Source organism: Mus musculus, chromosome 5 (assembly GCF_000001635.26).
Source record: "Mus musculus strain C57BL/6J chromosome 5, GRCm38.p6 C57BL/6J".
Taxonomy (NCBI): domain Eukaryota; kingdom Metazoa; phylum Chordata; class Mammalia; order Rodentia; family Muridae; genus Mus; species Mus musculus.
In genome coordinates this window covers 118,737,335-118,759,942 of record NC_000071.6, presented here as the reverse complement: position 1 = coordinate 118,759,942, position 22,608 = coordinate 118,737,335, and the positions used below count along the sequence as shown (strand labels likewise).

The following is a 22,608-nucleotide window of genomic DNA, read 5'->3' as shown; positions in this document are numbered from 1 at the left end:
TTGCTGTGCCCTTCAGCCTTGTTTCAGCTCACAAGTCATATGACCTCCCACCTCAGCCACCTTCACAGCCAGGCATGGGCATGATAAGTACCTACATCATTTCTCACATCTGCCAGCATCCAATGGCTGGAGGTGGGTATGCTGTGCCACAGGGGGAGCTCAGGGCTGTCATCACTCAGTTGACTCCCTTATAAGAGTCCTCTCCCCATGGCTCCCACCATGGTATACTCTCAAACCTCTCTCTCTTTCTGCCAAAAATGAGAAATGGATGCCCTCTGAGGCTCCTTTACACTCTGCACGTGTGGGCCTTGTTTTAAGGGCACAATCAATAAAAGCCATACAAGGAGGAAAACGCACAGATGTGAAAGGTTTGAATGGCCCTGGCTCTGCTCTATGGAGGACGGCTCCAGTATGCAGCCAGGTAGGACTGTGCTGTGGCTTCCTGGCAGTCATCAGTACCGACTAGGAGAGTCAGGTTGTGTGAACTCACTTCTTGACAGCAAGTCGGGGTCCCTTTTCTGAAGTCCACTCTTCTGTAACTAAAACCTCCTCAGACTTTAAGTGACAAGTGACACAGGAGCACAAAGAGCCTGGGTCAGCGAAGAGGAGATTTCTAGCTCCAACCAAATGAAAACACATGCCAGAGACTTGTCTTAAACCCCAGCGTGCATCTACCAACCTTCAGGAAGAGTGGGCACTGGTTCCGGGCCTGGGGGCACGATGACCAAAACCACTGCGGGAGGTTCTCCGCTTTGGCAGTGGACACAAAATACCCAAGGGCCAGGGGCTGCTGCTTGAGTTCCTCTGGAGCCTCCCGAGACAGAAGCCGCTCTCCCTGGCTCTGAAAAACAAGGCCCAAAGCACAATGAGCATCACCAGGCACTAACAGCAGCTTTCATCTTGACTATGCACACTAGTGACAGTCCCCTGCCTGCAGTACCTCCCACCAAAGCCCTTGGGGACTAAGCAATGTGACCTGGAATACACAGGTCTCTGCAGTGAAGTCAGGCATCTGACAAACACTATCGACCAGACAAAGGTTTTGGAAAAATGGATACAGTGATCCCAGAAGCACAAGGCACCCGCTCTGGAGCTGTGTGTCACTGCATGCTGAGATGGAAGACCCCAGCATCCTCAGGGGCATCTAGGACCCCTAGAGTGCACCTGCTCTCCATCATCACCTTCCCTGGATTAGAACTGAGCACCACAGCTCAGAGTCTGCAGGGAGCAATGCTCCTGCCACCCTGTGTGCTCGCTGTGTGGGAGTGCTGAGTGAGTGTGCTGTGAGTGAGTGTCGTGTGCCTCTCGGAGTCTTCTGTGCCTCTCTGCATCAAGCACTTCCCACCTGTCGGTGACTACTGAGATTTAAAAGGTGCCTTTAGTACAAGTAATGGTAAGTGGTCAGTTTGTCTTTAATGTCTCCTATGTAGAGAAAGAAAATGATCCTTATTAATTTACTACATCAAGTCCTATCAACTCTGATTCTGGATAGAGAAAAGTAAAATAAAATTATTCTGGCCAAAGATAAAAAGTGAAGTCAGGACACAGTAGAACACACACACACACATATCTGTGCACATAATCCTCAAACTCAGGAAGAAAGGTTAAGGCAGGAGGATCGGACTTGAAGGCAGCCAACTTGAGGCCTGCTGTGAAACAAAGACAAAGCCTTGACCTCCTGGTCCTGTGTGATGACTTAGCTAGGGATAAACAGTTCAGGAAGAAAAAACGCTCAAAGACTCTGGGAGGCTCCAGGCTGAGGGGCTCAGAACTGAAAGCATCAACAGCTGAGATCTTAGGAATGCTACAGTGAACCCAAGCAGTAAGCACATGACGGCGTCATGACGGGGTCACGGCGGGGTCACCACAGGCTGCCATGCACCAATCACGGGAATATGATTTCAAACTGCTAGAATAAAACCTGACCTTTCAGTTTCTGTCAAAATAAACATCAGGGAACAAACAGCTTGTCACCCCCTGGCCAGTAGCCGGAAGGAATCCCAGGCATTTACCATTTCTTCCTCCCAGGAGGAGAAGCACTGGTCAGGCAATGACTGAGGGCCCTGCTGGCCCCTGTCCCTTCAGCTGCTCTATGACTAAAGTGACTCTATTCTAACCCTTCCTTCTCCTCATCACCCTAAGTGACAGCAGCGCTGGCAGCATGGTCCCCTCTACAAGTCAGTACACACGGGGTGGCTGGCACTTGCTCAGGGAGAGACAGCACACAGCAACTCCTTACTGACTAAATCCCTCCTCAGAACCTCGGTCACATGTACAATCTGGCTGTGAGGTAGGTCTAAGTCACTGGCTGGGACAAAGCTGACAGAGCTAGAGGGCAGTTCTTGACCTTCAAACCTTTCATTAATCCACGGCATTTAAAGATGGAGCTGGCACCGGGCTTGGCTCCCTCACTGGCTTGTAGCAGTGATCCGGACACATCTGAGAACTATGCCCCTGCAGGCTGCTGCCAACATGACCAGCGCTGTATACGAGAAAGTATAGGAGAAAGACTAACTTCCTAATAAAGGGAGCATTAGGAATGCCCGAATGTTTCTTTCCAAATCCCTGCTCCCCGAGATAGGTAGGAGAGCTGTGCACCTGAGACCTCGACCTCTGGGGAGAGTCATGAGCAGTCAAAGCAGGGCTGGAGAGGAGAGGGTTTCCTGAGCCTGTGGTTGTTCTCAGCAACCTCCTTCCAACATCCTTACCCGACTGTGCTGGAAGTGAGAGCCCACACCGATTCCAGAGGGAGAGCCCGGGGAGGGAACCGGAGAGGAGTTGGGAGAGGAGTGGAGGTTCCCGGTCATGAGGATGCCAATGTCATTGTCCATGTCGTCTGGGAATGGAAGGTCTACAAACATGTCATCTAGAGGGAAACACAGGGAAGTTAAAAAGTCACCTCGCTCCACCTTGCCATCCGGTGTTCTGTTAACCTTCAACCCCACAGGCATGCTGTGGTACCTAACAGGTGCCCACTGTGTGCAAGTGCTACACACTGTAATTTGTTTTCTCTCCAGTGACCTCCTAACCAAGTAAACACACCGTGGAGAAATCACAGCCAGGGAGGAAAGCCCGCAATTCCTTTCAGCCTCCAAAGACAGAGAAAAAGGTAAAAGGCAGCTCAGTTGTTGCAAGGTCAATGTTGGCACTGTCCAGCAGCAAGCAGACCCCAGCTAGGTACATGGTCAGTAGCTACAGGGCTGGAAGGCTGATGTCAGGGACCAGGGAGAAGCCCACCCCATAGCAGATTAAAGCAGTGCTCATTAGGAGATGCTCTCCCTACACTGCAGAAGAAGGCCAGACTCGCAGGAAATTTGGAAAGAAGAAACATGAAGGTAAAACCGTCACACACCCAGTTAGTGTGGACAGCTGCCATGAGCCCGTCTGTCCCCACATGACTGGGACTACGGTGAGGCCGTGTCATAGCACATTCTGGTGTCCTTCTCCTCCCCACATAGTAGGCATGAAGATGTTACAAGTTCAACAATAGCACAAACAGATGCACAAAATGGGGCATTTTATGGCCTATGACTCATTCTGCAATCCTATAAAAGTATTTAAACAATTCCATTAAAAATAATCAGCTCCATAGAGCTGCTCTCTAGCAAACTGCATCCCCAGGGTGAGCCAGGAGGTGGCACCTTCACACGACCATGGCCTCCACACTGAGGTCAGCACAGCAGTGCACTGGAAGAATGGAGGATAGGTGGAGATCAGCAGACAGCTGCTATTCTGTCTTTAACAGACAGTGGGCTAAGGTAATCACCCATGTTCCCTGGTCTTGGTGGTTAACTGCCAACTTAACTGACTTAGTCAGCCACAGCGAGAATAGAGCAGGCTGGTTTGTTCCCAGTGAGCACTAGTGCACACATCCTGTACTGGGGGAGGTCTGCCCTGCACACAAGCAGTGCCAGCTCTGGGCAGAGGCCGATGCAGAAAGCAGAGAAGGAGAATGAGCATCTCGGCGCCCGGCCCCCTGCAGCCTCGGGGGCTGCCAAGCAGCGCCACAGCTTCCTTGCTGGAGTCTGAAACCAGGGGCAAAACAAACCCTTTCTGAGGGATTGTCAGAGGCACAGAAGCACAACACAGTGACACTACAGCTCCCCTCTCCCTATGGCTCCTATGACACTGCTAAGACACACACACACACACACACACACACACACACACACACACACGGCCCCCACCCCACACTGCACTCTGCCTCCCAGTGTGCCTTCCACTCACCATTGTTGGGGCTAAACCCATCCTCATTGGGGTAGTTGGCTGGAGCCACCTGGATGGTTGATGATGTCGGGAACACCAAGATGTGGGTGCAGGAGGCGTCCTGAGGTGTGTTCAGCTGGGACGACTGCATATTCAATGCAGTGCTTCGGCCAAACACAGAGCCCATTGTGACAGCATCTAAAAAAGCAGAGCAGTGTCAGAATGCCTCAGCAGACTGACAGCCCGAGTGAGGTGTCATGCGACATATACACCTCAAGGGGCAGGCCTAGCTGCTTAAATGTCTTTAAAGTACCCAACTGAGACCACCAGTGATGATTGCCTGACCCTCGCCTTACATTGCAAATGTGGACATGACACTGGACAGAGTGAGCACACATCTGTAAGTGACTTACCCACTAAGTGACCTGGAGCCTTGATGCTGACCTCCTGCATGCTTCCCACCTGTGGTCACGATTTATAAGCACACCGTTCTCAATGACAGCAGCTAATGTTCTACTTAGCCCTAGACAGCGCTTGCCAGATGCTGGCCTGTGCTAAGCTCCATGCACGAACCTCACTGGTTCAGCACAGCCACCCTGAGGTAGCAGCAAGTGTCTCTACTTTATAAATGAGGGCACAAGTGTCTAAAAGGTGTGTAAACTGCCACAGCTGCAGCTGGCAAGCAAGGTGACCTGAGGGCTAAGGAGCAGACAGTCCAGCCACTGTCCTGCTCTGAAGCCTATCCTTAGACACTGCTAACTTCACAGGAAAGGAGTAGACAGGGTTCAAAACCACACTGCCTCTGACATGTCAAACAGCTTAGTGGCAGTCAGACCATGGCCGGCCCTGCTCTAGCTTTCCAAAAGCCAGCACAGTCACCAAGCTTCTGACCCGAGGTCCCGACAGTCACCAGAGCTCACTCATGTCTGGCCCTGTGCTAAATACATGTTCTTCTCTTTGCTCCATTATTCATCGTCAGCAACAGCAGAGGCACTAAGCCCTTCCCGGGGTGCTATGCTGGCATCCTGAGGCTTTCTGCAGGGTGAGCTCCTATGACCAGGAGACTAGGCTTAAGACACACACCAGCCTGGCTGCACCAGCTTTCCCTCACACCCAGGACTTCATCTTTCTCCCAAGCTGTGGCCAACAAAGACAGTCAACTCCTGCCCCAGGAAGATAGCAGATGGTCTCATTTTCTAGGTCAAAACTCAAGCTTCTGTTAGAAATACAATACTACATTTACCCATGGATTTAAGTTTGAATGTACTGGGCTGATAAAATACCTAATTAATGTAAGTGACAAGAGACAATTTACCTGGCATCACTACAAAGGACCCCTGGGGCTCCATGGCAACCAAGCAGGCACTGAGGATGGAAGGAGAGTCTGCAGCAGAGATCCCACACATTCGGCACACATCCTTGAGCTGTTTGCTGATTGTCTGCAGTGAACATTCTCCAAGGAGGATACTCCAATCTAAAGTCAGACACCACAAACACAGTGCTTACAAGTGTGCACGATGTCTCACACTCACGCATGTCAGCTCTGCTGTGACTCCAAGGGAGGAGGGCTTCCTGTGATCAGTCCCCTCCCTTCTTTTGTTATATAGTTTCTATCTCACTGCATTAACACAGAAACAAAAGCCTGCTTCTGTAGGCTTCCATCTGTCTGTAGAGTACCCTCTGAGGGCCTAAAACAGACCCTGGCAGATGCAGGTGCTAAAAGCCTTTCAGTGCTGAGGTCTCTGCTGGCTGGGCTAGCCTGGGGTAGCCATGTTCCCCCAGGGTCTGATTTTTCACCTCCCTCTGACAACTGTTCACTGCCCCTAAGCAAAAGCACTGTGTCTAAGCATTGCTGATGAGTCACATCACTCACACCCCGCAGGGCACACGGTGCTCAGCTGCAGGCTTTTCTACAGTCACATGGCTCTTCTTCCCAGGGCAAGGACAGGGCAGTGTGCTTTATATTTCTAATGGTAGTCACAGGAGAGAGAAAAGTGGCTGAGAACAGGAAGAAAACATCTTCAAGTAGCAGAAGTCAAGACAGGTGTGAGCACCATAACACAGCAACAAGGCTGGGTTCTTCCGGGCAAACACTGGCAGCTAACCGGTAGACACGGGGACTTCTGCATGACCTCACCCAGGCATGGCTCCGAGAGGAGGAGCCCCAGTCGGTCGGGAGGTAAAGATGTGCTTCTGCGGTCTGTACATTTCCTCCGGCCACACTCAGGGCCTCTTTAAGAGGCAAGGAAGAAGAGTACACCCTTCCCACAGTCTTATAAGGAGGGGGCCCTAATCATTTCTAAAGCAGCAAGTGACATACAGCATGCTCACCCCCTACTTCTTTTCTATTATTCCCCCACCTTCCAGGGGTTGTGAAGAGCTGAGAGCCTTTAAAAGCAGAGTAGGGAGGAAGAGAGCCAATCTGACAGCAATGACAAGAGGAATTCCCGATGGATTAACCTCCAGGCTACTGAGACAAGACTCAGTAAGTCTGATGCTGTTTAAAACAAACATTTTCTCCCAGTCCACAACATCATGTGTGACTAGAACATACACACTGCAGTGTGTGCACACATGGCTCTGAGCCTGACACTCCAGTACAATCTGCCCTACATGCAGCAGCTTGCATGTGGGTTCTTCCTCTCTCGATGGTTTAATTCCAGGGAGTCTACAGCACCCAGCTTGCATCATCAAACAGTACACTCAAACACAGGGGCTGGCATGAACTACAGTCTGCCGCCTGTGTCAGTCACAGACACAGCCATTCATGTAGTTCTTATGCTTGTTGTGACTTCACACTGGAAGAACTACAAACTGATAACTGCTCTGCAAGAGGAAACTGCTCTCGGGCCTCAGCAAGGACACTGTCCACTTTGGGATGCCTGTCTTCTTTCTCTTTAATTCTTGTATTGAGATTATAATAATGTGATTATTACCCCTCCTCTCGCTTCCCTCCAAACCCTTCCATGTCCCATGTATCTGTGTACACTATATACATAAGTAATCCTAAATCTAACGTGCTCTGTCCATGTTACTCCTGTGTTACTCAAGTGTGTGTCTTTTGGGCTGATCATTTGGTAGTGGACAGTCAACTGCTGCACTCTTATCCCTTAGCTCGCGCTCTTGTGCACGGCGGAGGCCCCTGCATATCTACTGTTGAGCCCATGTCCAGGCAGCCATGTTGGTGAGAATGTACCCTGCACCACGATCCCCGCACCTAAGGCGCAGGGAGCCCTGTGGAGGAGCCCTGTAGAGGAGCCAGGGATCAGGGAGTTTGCTGTGAGGGGTCTCCTAGCCATGCTGCACCCACATGCTGTGTGTCTGAGACGACCTCAGGGAACCTGCTGCAGATTCCATGCAGGCTTTTGCGCTTACACAATAAAGCATTTTACACACTGAGCTGTCTCTCCAGCCATGAATGCTGTTCTTACATATGATATTTAGCAATCACCGACAATCTTTGATACAAGTTGTCTTAATCCTAACTTTCTTTACTGCCTTAATATGTGATGTTATAAATCTAACTTTATACTAATGAAACATGCTTTCCACTTTCCATTTAAAATATTACTTTTGTAAGTGACTGGTTAGGGGTGGAGCTACAGAGTTTAGAACTTCTGGTTTATTTATCCCTTCATAATAAATGGCAGTCATGAGTTTTGGCCTTGGGGCAATGTCCTTGCACTGCTCAGCCCCAGTCAAAGCTCAGTCCCCTGCACCTGCTCACCTTTCAGCTCCCCGTGGCCAAGACGCCCCAAGCGGCCAATGACAACTCTCCAGGGCAGAGAAGTCATCTGGACAATGCCCAGGCACCACTCCCACAGCTTCTGCAGCCCGACCTTCCGTGCAGACACTTTACTCTTCCGTGACCTGACAGACAGAGGAACATGAAGGGTCCTACACGAGTCAGCTGTCACTCAGCAGGGCACACTTTCTAAGCGCAGAGTTAACAGAAGCTGACCCAATTAGAAAGGGGTCTCACCTGCTCGGTAAAGCAATGTTTACAACACAGGTCTCCAGTAACTCCCCATGCAGGTCAGTGCAGGATGCCAAGAGCCAGCGCTGGTCATGAGACAGACAATAGCCCACAAAGAGCACATTGTATTTCTGGCTCGCCTCACCAAAGGTCTCTCCCGGTTCTGTCTGCTTGTCTTTGATTGGAGCCAATATAAAGGGAGGGGAATAAAGCTGGATTGGACTGGGCCGCTGAAATAAGAATCAAGGTCATTATCAGCACAAGGCCAACCAAGGTAGTGTTTACAATAAAACCCAGAGCAACAGCAGGGAGGAAAACAGGGGGCACCGACAACAGGCTGTTCCCACCACCCTCTCTCCAAGACTAAACACAGCTGGCAACGAGGACACAGACAGCAAGAGTATATTGAAATGCATGAACTATGGGGGCCTATAGTTTAGTTGTTTAAAACACCTGTCAGTAAATAGTATAAGCCATCGATGCTTGACTGAAAGAAACTAGTGTATTAGAAAGTAAGAAGAAAGCTGACCAAATGTCAACGGACACTAGGAAAACAGAAACTGAAGCCACAATAAGATAAATCTATTGTGCGCAGCCTCAGGAGGGTCTGGAGTCATAGGCAGCACACTTGAGGGACTGGTAGGCATGACTTAGCTCTAGGCTGAGAGGCAGAAGAGGTGCCCTGGTGTGCGCTGCTGCAGGAGATGGCTCTCTTTACACACTCACCTCCGGGTTCTTGAGGGTCATCTCAATGCTGGCTGCAGGCCCGAAGCCTGTGAGGGATTTAATGTGGATCTGTGTAGGCAGAGGCCGCCTGCACTGGCAGTACACTGAGAACGCCATGGACTTCAAGTATTGAATGTAGAAGACATGCTCATCCTTCATGGTCTGCAGCATGTACTGGCAAGGCACAATCTACGAGAGGCGAGCAAGTCAGTTCAATCTCACAGACAGACGGCTGGAGACCAGCAAGGCAGGGCTATGGCTAGAGTGGACAGACGGGACCTTAACTCCATAACGTAAATGTCACATGTGATTATACCCTAACTCCTCTCAGTGACATAAAAGCTGGACCTCAAATGTCCACCAGCCATTTGAGAAGGGTGGTATGGGTATGCCAGTCTCCTTGAGGACCGTCCGGTGGCCCTCATACTTTAAAGCTGGCATCTTAGTGTATGCCCATTTGTACATCTGACACAGCATGCTGCAGAGCTATCTAATCGGGTGGACTTAGACTTTAATACAAGTTAGGCTGCCAGTCTCTTCTGTTCACTCTAACTTCACGCCTTCACTCTACAGGACAGCTTTCAATAAAGCGCTCATGAGCCATCTCCACTGTGCAGAACAGTAACCATCACTTCATTTAAAGTCTAGTAAAAGCGCAGGGAAGCAGGCGTGCTCACTTCCTGCTCAGGAAACAAGAGCAAGCACTTTGGAAAGTGACATTTCAGTGTCTACATTGAGTATCCACTTTTAAAAGGACTTAGAATAAAGAACAATGCACCATCATGTTTGTTAGACTTCACTTACACCAGTGGGAAAAGTGAGTGCACACCAAATGTAGACCTATGTGAGCATGGCCAACATACAAGATCCACTGTGCTATCTGGACAGGCCCAGTCTCAGCACTGCAGAGGTTGGCCCATCAGAAGCTGGAAGCCAGCCTCAGTACCACAGTGAGACCTGTCTTAGGACAACAAAGTGTTCTCATGACAAGCGGAGAGGGGAGGTGTTCACATGTTAACTGGAAAGAGAGACCCCTGACCTTGTAATGAGACAAGCACAGAAACACTCTAGGACAGAAATGATGGCTCAATCTAAACTATGGCATCCTAAAGGAGCCCTGCTCTCCACAGGCTAATGGATCTGCAACTCAGAGGACTCAGAACCCTGCCTCCCAGCAGCACAAAGAGCAAGCTAGTGGACAGCGACCTGGAGAATGAACGAGCTTCTCATGTGCTCGGGTAAGTGATCCAGCATCTCCGTGTAGCAGCGCATCAAGCTCAGCAGCCAGAAGTTTCCAGAGCTGGAGTCCTCCTCCGCAGTGTAGGTGAAGGGGTCCACCATGTAAATGACGACGGCTGGAGGGTAGGCATGGCTGTCTGCAGAGTCAGGCTCCGTGGGGATTCCTATTCTCTCCCTCTCTGTAACACTGGAGAGAGAGTCGAGTATGAGGCCCTGACGGCCAAGATAAACTCTATGGAACAAATCAATCACAGAGCCCACCAGTCCCCGGGCTATGATCCAATGCATCAGCCACGTGTCACACATCAGGCTCAACATTTCACAGATGAGACAGGAGACAGACAGCAGTACAAAAGCCAAAAGTTGCTATGTGACACTCACAACTCAGGGTCTTGGGTTTCTCATTTTCAGGCAAAGGATGCTGGCTATGCAAATATCCCCAAATTCCCAATACTGCAAGCATGTCTGGACTCGAGTGTGTTTAAACAGAGTACTTGTATCTGTGTTAGTCTGAAATGGGCGTTTTCTCTGATCCTTTATTAACAGTGCACACAAAGGTTTTATAACAAACACTACCACTTAATGAACTCAGTCATAAGCACGCTGATTGACTCTCTCTTAACAGGCCCTCGGAGCGCCACTTGTCACTTCTTATTAGCAAGGACAGAGAAGCATTTGACTGAATTCTGAAAGAAAGTGTGTGTGAGGTAGAGTAAAGGGGTATAACCAAGCAGAAGCCCTACTGTGTGACCAAGCAGAAGCCCCACTGTGTGACCAAGTGGAAGCTTAACTTGGTTGTGAGACACAAACACACCTGTCTTGTCCATCCTGTGAGGACTGGGTGCAGCTCTGCCCAGGCTCAGTGTCTCCACAAGCCACATTCCCTGGGGTTCGATCTGTAGAGCTGCCCCCCGCACTGGGGTTCTGCCCTCCAACACCACCACCGAATCCTGAAGAAGAGGTAGTGTTCATCTGAGTGATGCCTGGAGCAGAGGCAGCTGAGGAGCCTGGCGGCCCAGAGGAGGCAGATGAACTACTTGTTGTGGGGTTTGCAGAGCTGCTGGAGGTGGGATTGAATGCACTGCCAGCTGGAGGTGCTCCTGAGCCTGAATTCGAAGGTAAAGACCCAGCATTCCCAGGCGTGGCTTGTCCCTGTGCTTCTGCTGGTGGGCTCTGGTGCTTAGGTGGCATCAGCAGGCCACTGTCGAGCTGCAGAGTGGCTAAATAAGGTGCTGAAGGAAGACAAAAATCATCTTAGTGACCCTAGCAGTGTCCCCTGGACACCTTAAATACTGCCACCATATATGAATACAAACTCCTACACAAACAGCTGAGTGCACATAGAACAGCTAGTCAATTCTACATTTGGCTTACAGGAAGAAACAGAAAAGAAATCACTTTTAACAAGCCTCCTTTTCTGATGTCACTGAGAACTGGATCCTTTAGCTGTGCATATGCCCACAGTTTTGACAGTGCACCACGAACATGCATCCAGTCACATACAGTGCACATGGATCATCCACAGTCACATACAGTGCACATGGATGTTCACCCACAGTCGTACAGTGCACATGGATGCTCACCCAGTCATACAGTGCACATGAATGTTCACCCACAGTCGTACAGTGCACATGGATGCTCACCCAGTCATACAGTGCACATGGATGTTCACTCAGTCATACAGTGCACATGGATGCTCACCCAGTCATACAGTGCACATGGATGTTCACCCACAGTCGTACAGTGCACATGGATGCTCACCCAGTCATACAGTGCACATGGATGTTCACCCACAGTCATACAGTGCACATGGATGCTCACCCAGTCATACAGTGCACATGGATGTTCACCCACAGTCATACAGTGCACATGGATGCTCACCCAGTCATACAGTGCACATGAATGTTCACCTACAGTCATACAGTGCACATGGATGTTCACTCACAGTCACATAGTACACCATGAATATGCAGCTCTGCAAGCTCTGAAATTGTCTTCAAGCTTAAGCAGCTAATGTTGAGGAATGCTGCTGTTTTCAAAATGGCTCTAAGCACATATAACCCCAATAAGCAAATTAAAAAACACATCACATAAAAATCAGGATTTAGCCAGGCACAGTGGCAGAGGCCTCAGTGCCAACACTCGGAAGGCAGAGGCCGGTCTACATAGTGAGTTCCAGGTCAGCCACGGCTGAGACAGAACCACAATGCTGCACCTGCTAGGGAGGGAGAAGACTCCCACTGCACGTCACCAACTCTCCCACAATAACCATTTTCCCCTTTACCTAGGTGATGGCGGCAAACTTGAGCATAAAGTTTGAGTCTGGAATGATTGTCACTCTCCTCACTGCTCCATGGCTGGTTAAACCACTCGCTCACAAGCTCCTCTGTCAGCTTCTGCGCCACGGTCTTGCCCACACGCATGATCCCATCACGGAGCACTTTGCAGATGGGCTTGTGCTGTCCCAGCCGACACATCTGACAGCACATGAGATGGTCATGACAGCAGCCACCCCCACAGAAGCATGCAAGCACGCCAGCATTAGCAGCTGGCCCTCCCTGGCAGACATCACATCCCTGAAACTGCTCTGTCCAATTCTGGGTGGTCCTCTAAAGAGGCAGAGCTGCTACAGCACCGTGTGTGCGGACCTCTCTCTCAGAGTCAGAAGCTAAGGATACGCACAGGGGTGAGCAGAGTTCACAGAATCAGCTCTAACAAGGGAGTTTTCTGCCTGACCAGGAAGCAGTAACCACATTCCTTTACTGTAGCTGCTGAGGAGAAGGCTCACTGTACTGCTTAGCTTTGGTCAACTTGACACAAACCTAGACTAATCTAGAAAGAGGGAATCTCAGTAGAGGAATGCGTCCATCAGATTGGCCTGGGGGACGTGTGAGGGCTCAGCCACTGCAGAAAAAGTCAGCTGAGCAAGCCAGAGAAGGCCAGAGAAAGGCAGCCAGCAAGCAATGCTCCATGGCCTCTACTTCAGTTCCTGCCTCCAGCTTCCTGTCCTGACTTCCCTCCACAATGGCCTGTAACCTGTAAGCTGAGACAAACCCTTTCCTGCTCGTGTGGCTTTTCATCAGTGCTTTATCACAGCAACAAAAACCCAACACTCCCAGATGACACTGTCATGAGCAGGAGGACCTACCACCTGCAGCTCCTTCTTAGCAGGGGTGGTATACCTGAACAGACCCAGTGAGCCATGAAATGCCAGAGGGGCATTCAGAGGGGAGACGAGCTGTCTGTGACAGCTCGGTTGTGACTGAACAGTGTTTTGGATATACAGCAGGCAATGGTCAGAAGTGACAACATCCAAGGGTTCGTGCTTAACAGATGTCACTCGTTGTATGTGAGCATCCCCTCAGCTGACCTGTCCCTGTTCAGCCAGAGGCGAGCTCTGTCCTAGAGGGTAGCTGACCATCAGCCAGGTCTTATTTGCAAACGCTTCTGCAGCACTCATCGGTGCTAGCCAGCATCCTAATTGCTTTTAGCAAATACTGGTTTTGTTTCACACGAGTCAGGCCTTGGCGCTTCAGCACAAGACCCAGGAGTCAGGCCTCTCACAACTGAAGGAGCTTACCCACTAGAGATGCAAAACTACCTTCCTGTTTCGGATATCAATATGGCTACCAAATTTTCTAATCTACCAAATTTTATTATTAAGATGAATGTAGTGTTAAAGCACAACAGAGCATGATCCATTAAATTACCCTTCAATTCAGAGATTTTCAAGGTAAATGTTTTAGTAACATTTCCTGGAACTCTTACAGCCAAAATGGAAACATAACGTGCATGTGCCTCCCATGTCTACAGGGCCCATGACTCGTCCCTATTCACAACAAACGCTCTTTAAGATCGACTCCAGGTTTGTTCCTTAGTAACAGCCAGAGGCAGCCCCAGAGCAGAGAGGGAGCCCCACAGCATGCTCACCTCATATACAGCACTCAAGTCCCTGAAGAAAGTTTTGGCTCCTTCGAGCAAGGCCTCATTTTCTGGACACACCACAATATAAGCAACATCACGGTGGCCCCCATAGGGCTCCAAGAGCAGCCTCTCCCAGAAGGGCAAGGAGAAGGGCGAGATGGTCAAGAACTCCTTGTCGTAGCCCACCAGCAGAGTGGGGATGGGCAGCGGCTCAGGAGACTCTTCGGAACCTGGAAGATAGTGCTGTTTAGGAAGGAACATAAGTCTCTTCCCATGTTGGACAGCTTGGCAGTCCCTGACGCTCTGACCCGGGTGTCTGAGCCATGGGAACCTGGTCCATGCTCTACAGGCCTCCTACTACTGTATCAGCTCACTAAATGGGCCCGAATGAAGAACTTCACAGGAGTTAGAGATCTTAGAAAGGGCCATGGAGAGTGAGGGCAGAAGGCAGCAAGGCAGGTTACTTAACAGGCACACTGCTTCAGTATGCTTGAGCACAACAGGGATCCTGGTCATGGAGCAGGAGGCCGAGCAAACCCTGAAGCCCAATAACAGGCACCATGAGCTGAGGCCAAGCTCCTTTAGGGAACCTAAGTATGACGGAGGAAGAGCAGGGAGGCCAGGCCTTGCAGCCATCAGAGCACAGAAGCACAAAGGAAATTCCAACCCCGAGGCCTGCTCACCGTAGGTCCCGCGCCCCGCCATCTTATGGAACTGCTGCCAGGTGAGCGGCCCCTGCACATGCTGGATGTTCTCCCAGGTCCTGCCCGTGCGCTTCTTCTGGATGGCATCCTGCAGGAAGGGCTGCAGGGACAGCAGCATGCGCACCACATCTTGGGATGAGAGCATGCTTGTGTCCAGCACTGTGGCAGGAGAAAAGGGCAGAGGACAAGGATGTCAGGGCAGCATGACCCCTTCTAGATGCCATCCTGGGTCTCCATTATAGGAGATGGGCAGCATGGAGTCAAGAGAAAGGCTTTTCCAAAGTAAAGGAAAGGACTGGTAGCTTGCTACCAAGAGAAGCAGGTTGAAAAAAACTGTGTGAAAGAAGTAAAGAAGTTCCAATCATATAAACCTGTTTCTAAGATTTTTCAGAAGACAGAGAAGCACAAAGTTCCTTAGTTACCATGTTCCTTTCGTTTACACATCATCATTTTGAGGATAAGGGAACAAAAAGGAAGAGACCTAGAAAACCCTGTAAAATATCCCTGGGAAACACTGAAAGCTTTAGAGAGAAAGAGACCCTGTACTACTCTCTAGACAGCTCTGAAATATACCTACTTCTCCCTACCCTAAAGCAAGCTATTATTTATTTTCTCTGCATTATCTATTTCTTTTATTAAAATATCTTAAAATGGGGCTGGAGAGATTGCTCAGCAGTCAAGATCACTTATTCTTGCAGAGGACTGGGGTTCAAGTACCAGCACTGACATGGTGGCTCATAACCATCTGTAGTTACAGCACTGGGGGGTCCTCTGACATCTGCTGACCTCTGTGGGGACCAGGCATGCACATGGTGCATAGACATACATGCAGGCAAAAAACTCATACACCTAAATCTAAATTTACAAAGTTTTATCATATGCATGCATGTGTGCCTGCATGTGGGTACCAGGACAGAAGTGTAGGTGCCCAGAGGGCAGACGAGGTCATGAAATAAACCTCCTGGGGCTTCAGTTACAGGCCTTTGTGGGTACTTTTAGGTGGATGCTGGGAACTGAACTCAGGACTTTTACTTGGGAGTACAGGTGCTTTTTTTTCTCCTCCTGAGGCAGGGTCTCACTACAGAGCCCTGGCTAGCCTGGAACTTGCTCTGTAGACCAGGGTGGCCTCAAACTCAGAGATCCGCCTGCTTTACCCTTGCAAGCACACGTACAGGCCCCTGGCCACTGAGCTACTTTTCCAGTCCCAGCTGCTCTGCTCTGTTTGGTTTTCAGTTTCCCCAGATCTGTCCCCGGTACCTTCTCTTACCTCACCCTACCCTGTCAGACGCAGACTTCTATCTGCCTTCCATTTACCTTCATAAATGTGAAATCACTATTGTTTGAAAAATACCTTCCATGACTGATTATCTTTGCTGCTCTTTGGATGAAGCCTCTGCCCCACGGTGGCCCTTATTTCTCACAGCTCTCAGTTCCCTGTGGGACATGAGCATTGCAGAGCTCAGGGCCACTGTGAAACCTCAGTGCAACTGCTACAGTGTAACTGCTCAGTGTAACTGCTACAGTGTGACTGCTCAGTGTACCTGCTACAGTGTGACTGCTACTGCCTGCTCAGTCTAACTGGTCAGTGTAACTGCTACTGCCTGCTCAGGGCAGCCCTGCCCAACCCACGGGAGGTGGGGGGAAGTTGGGAGGGGGTCCCTCTGCCTTATGTTCCGTCACTTAAAATTTGCTTCTGAGGACTTCCTGTGTGCTTATTTAATATGCAGACAGATTACAAAGTCCAGGAAGGCAGGCAGGGGCCTTGGCCTTGGTCTCCATTTATGCCTGGATGGATCCAAAGCAGGCAGGAGCTGCCCAACTCCAAACACTGTGGTCAACTGGAGTTAGGTTTCCCCTTCTCCCCAGAGTGCTAGGCATTGAACCGTGGGCTTCGCACAGGCAAACCATGAGCTCTACTGCTCAGCTAGACTATGGGCTGATTGACAATTTAAAATAGCTCAAACCCCTGGAATGTGCCCCTGTAACCACAGCAAAGTCATATGTGGTCACTGATATGGAGCACATTGAGAAACCAGAAGGAGACAACACTCAGGACATGGGTGGCCAGTTTCCAGAAGGGAAGGGATACCATGGCAACTGCACACCATAGGATGACTGGATCCCTATAGGCAGAACACTGACCACCAGTTTTACACACTTGGCCACAAGCTGCCACAAGCACCACTTGTTTGTGATGGGATGGAATGGCAAAGTCTCAGGGGGCAGTTACTTGTCCTCAAAAGCTTAAGCAGAAGGCAGCCCAATTCCCAAGACAGAGGACACAGCCCACTCAAGGCAGAAGAGACAGCCCAGCCCTCACTCACTTCTGGTTCCTTGGCCACCATGTACAGCAAGATAACTTCTACTGAAGTCTGTACTCTGGGACACCTACCGTTGCTGTGCGGCCAACAATGTACGGTGGCACTTCTCACCAGAGCCTCGTCCACTTTCCCGCCTGTGGGATTATCCACATATTGCCTCCCCTGTTCCAATGCGTTGAAGCACTCTGTCCAGTAATCATTGTTATCTGCCTGCACACGGTCATAAGTCCAGCTCACACAGGGGAGTGCATGGCGATTGGCGGAGGAGATGTAATCCAGGAAGCTGAGAGAAGCGAAGGGCTGCGTGTGCTGATTCTGAAGGAGGAGGAGGAGGCTTACGGGGGGCTCTGGGGCTTTCCGGGCACCCTCCACCTGAGGAAGCAAGGTGGACTGGCCGGAGGACTGGCACATCATCAGGCGTCTTTCTGCAGCTTGGCCGATGTCAGAATTCTTGCCAAAAATATCCAGCTCATCTTCGAGGAAGAGCCCCGAGTTGTAGCCAAGTTTACGGTTCACGATCGCACTAAACCCACAGGTGCAGCGGTACTGGTCCTCCTTGGAGGAATCGGGGATGTACAGCCCGACATCTGCCCCTTTGATGTTCATGTTGCAGGCACAAATGCAACAGCTGTCAAAGTTCCTGTCCTTGAAGACATTCATCACAGAATCTGACAGAATGAGGGTGACATAGAGACTGTGGGCCTCAGGAATTGGCTGCATGGTGGCAGGCTCCACAGAGTTAAGGGGCCTTGTGGTAGAGGGGGTGGAAGCTGGTGACCCCTGATCTGTGCTGTCATATTTCACAGACCCTTGGCCACTAGCAGTGCCCCCACCTCTGGGAGTTCTTGGAGTCCTGGGGGTTCGTGGTGTGGGGACAGAGAACCGAGGGGTAGCTGGAGATGGGAGAACTCCAGCTCCACTGTTGCTGGCAGGGGCGGCGCTGTTGAGTGTCACAGGTGTGTTCATCTGTGGTGTGTTCAGATAGTCTGGGTCTGCAAGGCTCCCGACACTAGGCACGTTACTGCAACAGATACAAAGTAGCTTTGGGGGGGGGGGAGTGTACAGAAGCTCCCTGCACACCCCACCCCATAGCCCTGCACTGAATATCTGCAATTTTCTCTTCAAAAACAAAGAAAAAATGAGGGAGAGAAGGAAGGAAGGAGAGAGGGGCAGAGGGAGAACATGAGAATTCTCTCTCTCTCTCTCTCTCTCTCTCTCTCTCTCACACACACACACACACACACACACACACACACACACACTCCACACCTTGACCTGCTGTGGAGCTGTGGGGAGCCTGCACGGTAGCGGTCATGGAGGAAGCTGTGTGAGGAGCACAGAGTGCAGCCTAGACTAGCTGGAGCACTGCAGGGCTTGCATCCACCCTGCAGCTACATCTTTGCCATCTTTGAAACTGAGAGCCCGCCTGTGTGCTTTTCTTGGAGGCTATGATTCTGTAATGATACTGAAGTAGCTGTAACCAAACACACATTCAAATGTGGTGCTTTCCTAATTCAGAAGGCAGCCCTGGTAAGGGCTTGCGTGTCCCCAGCACTGTGTGACTGTTGTGCCCATCTGTCTGTCCTGCACAGGCTTTAGTGTCACTCAGCAGTCACTGAGAAAGACGCACCAAGAGGTTCCTGAAGATTCCCTTTCGGTTTTCTTTATCCTTCCATGTTACATATTCTACACAATCACTCTCATTCCTCAGACGGACAGGGCTTACCTCATAAGCAGTGGCTTGGGAAGAGCAGCCAAGCAGAAAAGGAGACCATGTCTGCAGCATTTGCATGTTCTACCATTATAAAACATCTCAACACACTCCCATGGGCCTGTGCACTTGCAAGTCATCAGGGACAGCAAGTATTTCAGTTCTGGTGCCTTGGCACATGAAGCCTGTGCTCCTCAGTGAGCTGCACACCTGTATTACTTACACAGTTATTGCCCTGTAATCTTCTAGAACCTGCACCATTGGCCCAGATATCTCAGGTGTCCCAGGTATCAGGCAATATTTATATAAACCCTGACATACAAGGGTTTCTTGGGTTCAAACAAAAGCTGATACAGAAATTCAACAGTGCAATAAATAACTATCTGCACACTCACTAGATTCCTTTAAATTTTCCTGGTCAACAAAATTCTAAAATGAATCTGCAGTTTGGACCAAAAAGGATCCATGATTGCTAACTGAAAATCTAAGTACTTCACTTGTTCCCTAGGTAGAAAACAGCCTCATTCTTCCCTGTTCATTAAGAATGGACTGAAGACCAATCTTGTGTGAAAAATGGGACAGTCAGCAGAGAGACAGAAGTTGGCGTGGCCTGCAGCAGTCCTGAAGCAAGCATCAGCAAATGTCCCAAGTGTGACAGACAGGTGAGCCAAACGCAGTGGGCACTGGGGAACCCAGTGGGACCCTGACAGTGCAGAGCTGTGCTGCCTGCTCCATAAAGCAGGTCTGGGACCCCAAGGCTAGTTTTAAGTGAAGCAGAGCTAACAACAAACTAGCCACATGGTAGGGGTCAACGCTGACATCAGACCACGACACATCAGACCGTAGGGGAAAAGGTACCTTCCTGTAAGCACAGGCTCTGTAGCAATGCCAGCCTAACCTCTGCTGCAGAGGGCACAGGGCAGGAGTGAGTGATGGGTATAGTGACAGCTCAGAGCATGACGACTACCAGAGCCTGTCCAGAGAGTCTGGGGCTGAGGCTGCACAGCTAGAGCCCAAATGGAGCTTGGCAGCAGCCAGGCCAACCACTTGCAGGGCAGCGGCACAGTCCTCTCCCCTCCCCACCGTGGTCTGCTGCCACTGGCTGCTGGAGCTTTCCCAAAGCTCTGGGGAGAGGGAGCCCACTGTAAGGCGTGGGAGACCCAGGTGCAGCACCCTTCAAGCCCAAGTAGCCATTTTATAAGGCAGAGCTGTCACACGGCATGGTGGTGCTAGCTCCCAAATCCAGGGTCCTCCTGTCATTTTTTTCTACCCAGTTCCTCATTCTGACACTGACTATGTAAATCACTGGCGTCTGTCACAGACATGTGACAAAAATGAGTCCTGAACCAGAAATTTGTTTTACTTGTTCCTAAGGCTTATCTTTGAATTAGTGGTTAACATTTTAAAATAAGACAATATACATATTCAATCTCCCTGCCTGACAACTGTCCCTAAGAAGGGGCATGTGCTGGAGCCCACTCATCTCCACAGTCCCTGCAGTGAAACCGAGCAAAACACCTGCAACCTGCACTTGCTTGCTTATCCATCCACACATGCATGTGGCTCAGATGCACATTTGCATTCGCAAATTATCTGAATAAGAGGTTCTTTCTTTCAAAGAAAGCGGAGTCTGCACTGCTGGTATAAATACTGTTTCTCCGGCAGGTCGAGACAACCAAGTTACCAGCCATGTCTACCTTTACTTTCCCCAACCACACCTCAACCTGTTACTGCTTTACCTAATTGTAAAGTCCCACACTGAAACCATTACCTTACAAATCAAAGCTCCTCCCACTACCCACAAACATCAACAACTTCAATCAAGTGTAGATTCTATGGCAAACACCAGCTTAGAATCACACACAGCTCTCTAATCTTAATTTGTATACAAACATGCAAGTGCGCACAAACACACACACATACATACACACACACACACACACACACACACACACACACACACAGAAGAAACATTTAAAAATAAACACACAGACCCGCACAAGACAACATGGTCAAAAGGAAACTAAGCGAGCAAGTGGTCTCAGAGACTGAGCCACTGTGGCCCCGGGACGAGTCTGAGAAAACAGTGAGGTGCTATCACATATGGTAAGGGGTAGGTAGAGTCCCACACATACTTGTAGCCGTCTCTAATAGAAGAGGCTGCAGGGGGCATGGGCAGCTGTTCCATCTTAGGAGGGACCGCCCATGAGGGCCGGAACAGACAGGCGTCAGGTGTCTTCAGAGGCAGCAGGCAATGGCTCGGCAGCGTCTTCAGTGGAGCAAACATGGAGGATCCCACGAAAGGCTGGAACTGCGGCACTTTGTGCACATAGGAAAAGTCCTGTGACAATGAAATGGGGTTGGCTTAATGCTGGCAAACTAGAGCCAGCCACGGTGGCTCGGTGCTTCATAAAACCCAGGCACAGAACCGACTGTAATTCAATAGTTCTCTCTAATAAGTAAAAAGAAAAATCTGATGCCAAAGCTGTTGATGGAGTGACTTCTACTGACAAGCTCCAGTTTCAATGGTCCTTATGCACTCGTGTGTGTGGCCCACTGAAAAGCACCCCAGCCCTGGGGAAGCCCAAACTGGTTATTACCTTTATCTCCTCTGGCTTGGGGCTTCCTAAGCCATCTTCCACTTCCATCCTAAACTCCGTGAGGTGTGTGGGGACCATGCTGACCACGGGACTCTCCATCATGCCCAGTGCAGTCACTGTCTCTGAACTTACTCCATCTTTATAGTTCATCACAGGAGAAAATGCAGGGTGCTGTTCCAATGACGGAGGGGTGGGGAACATCCTTTGCAAGTCTGCAACTGCTAAAAACAAAATTAAAAGTGCATCTTAACAGCAAGATTCCTCAAAGCTGAGACAAGCAGCCAGGCACAGCAGTGTCCACACAAGGCTAACAGAATGTCAAGACACAGGTCACCCTCAGGCGGCCACACTCCCGAGCCTCCCCCTCTCAAGGGCTGTATGGCATGGTGTAATGCTAATGCAGTGAGCAGAGTCTGCAGAGCATGTCACTTTCTTCCAGTAACTGATCCAGAAAGAGTCAAGAAGAAAGTGAAAGCAATCCAACTACATTATATATTATCAAAGTCTATCTTCATCTGCAAATGTTTATGAAAGAGTAGAGAAAACAGAATTGATTTAGAGCAAGGCTGGGGTTGGTGTGACTGAGTCATAGTCCTGCTGTCTGGGGAATGACTTCATGCTGTCTCTCTAGACTCTACAGGTGCTGTCAACAGGACAGGGTACACAGTGGCCAGAAAACAGTTTACAGTCAGAGTCTAGCAAGTTGGTGCACATTCCTGCCTTCTGTTCCCAGCAAGGAAGGAGGAGGGCTTAGAGAACCCTGTCCTCACAGAGTCGGTATATCCAATAACAAACAGTTCATGAACTGGTGAGAGGCTGAGTCTCAAAGCAGGCTGTGCCTAATACAATGCAAGTGGAGGTTACAGAGCATGGCCACTAGGTGGTGCCCTGTGTTTGGAACTAGGAGTTTATGATTGTTATTATTACTTTTGATGTCCTCCCCATTTCCATAGCTAATGCCTTTCTTAAAGCCCCAACATTTAACTAAGCACCTAGCCCTTAAGCAGGAATTAATATGAAACAATGAACTTGATTATGCAGATTGTGACCTGGCTGCTGCCTCTGGCTGCATACTCTCCAGGGTCCACATCCTCCAGGCAGAGCTCAGCTGTGGCTGGGAAAGATCCTTCCTCAGTGCCTCATCCACCAACTAGCAGCAAGTCTCCCTTAGATATATAACAGGCTTGCTTGCTTTCCACCA

At 49.9% G+C, this 22,608-nt stretch overlaps 1 protein-coding gene across 6 annotated transcripts in view; it reads right to left on the bottom strand.

The window, feature by feature from the left end:
* Med13l (mediator complex subunit 13-like) overlaps positions 1 to 22,608 on the bottom strand; it is a 205,109-nt gene that overhangs the window by 5,496 nt on the left and 177,005 nt on the right. For 3 of the 6 annotated variants that reach the window (NM_001347445.1, XM_030254883.1, XM_006530497.4), the window contains 15 exons: positions 21,408 to 21,628; positions 20,943 to 21,148; positions 17,168 to 18,117; positions 14,755 to 14,934; positions 14,078 to 14,301; positions 12,432 to 12,624; positions 10,962 to 11,379; positions 10,115 to 10,334; positions 8,909 to 9,097; positions 8,189 to 8,412; positions 7,934 to 8,103; positions 5,522 to 5,680; positions 4,228 to 4,404; positions 2,709 to 2,866; positions 680 to 841 (listed from right to left, as the gene is read on the bottom strand). In NM_001347445.1, coding sequence (NP_001334374.1) covers positions 680 to 841; positions 2,709 to 2,866; positions 4,228 to 4,404; positions 5,522 to 5,680; positions 7,934 to 8,103; positions 8,189 to 8,412; positions 8,909 to 9,097; positions 10,115 to 10,334; positions 10,962 to 11,379; positions 12,432 to 12,624; positions 14,078 to 14,301; positions 14,755 to 14,934; positions 17,168 to 18,117; positions 20,943 to 21,148; positions 21,408 to 21,628 — 3,851 coding nt within the window. The remainder of the gene's footprint in view (positions 1 to 679; positions 842 to 2,708; positions 2,867 to 4,227; positions 4,405 to 5,521; positions 5,681 to 7,933; positions 8,104 to 8,188; positions 8,413 to 8,908; positions 9,098 to 10,114; positions 10,335 to 10,961; positions 11,380 to 12,431; positions 12,625 to 14,077; positions 14,302 to 14,754; positions 14,935 to 17,167; positions 18,118 to 20,942; positions 21,149 to 21,407; positions 21,629 to 22,608) is intronic. The other 3 variants (XM_011248248.3, XM_030254882.1, NM_172424.4) reach the window with 3 other exon arrangements.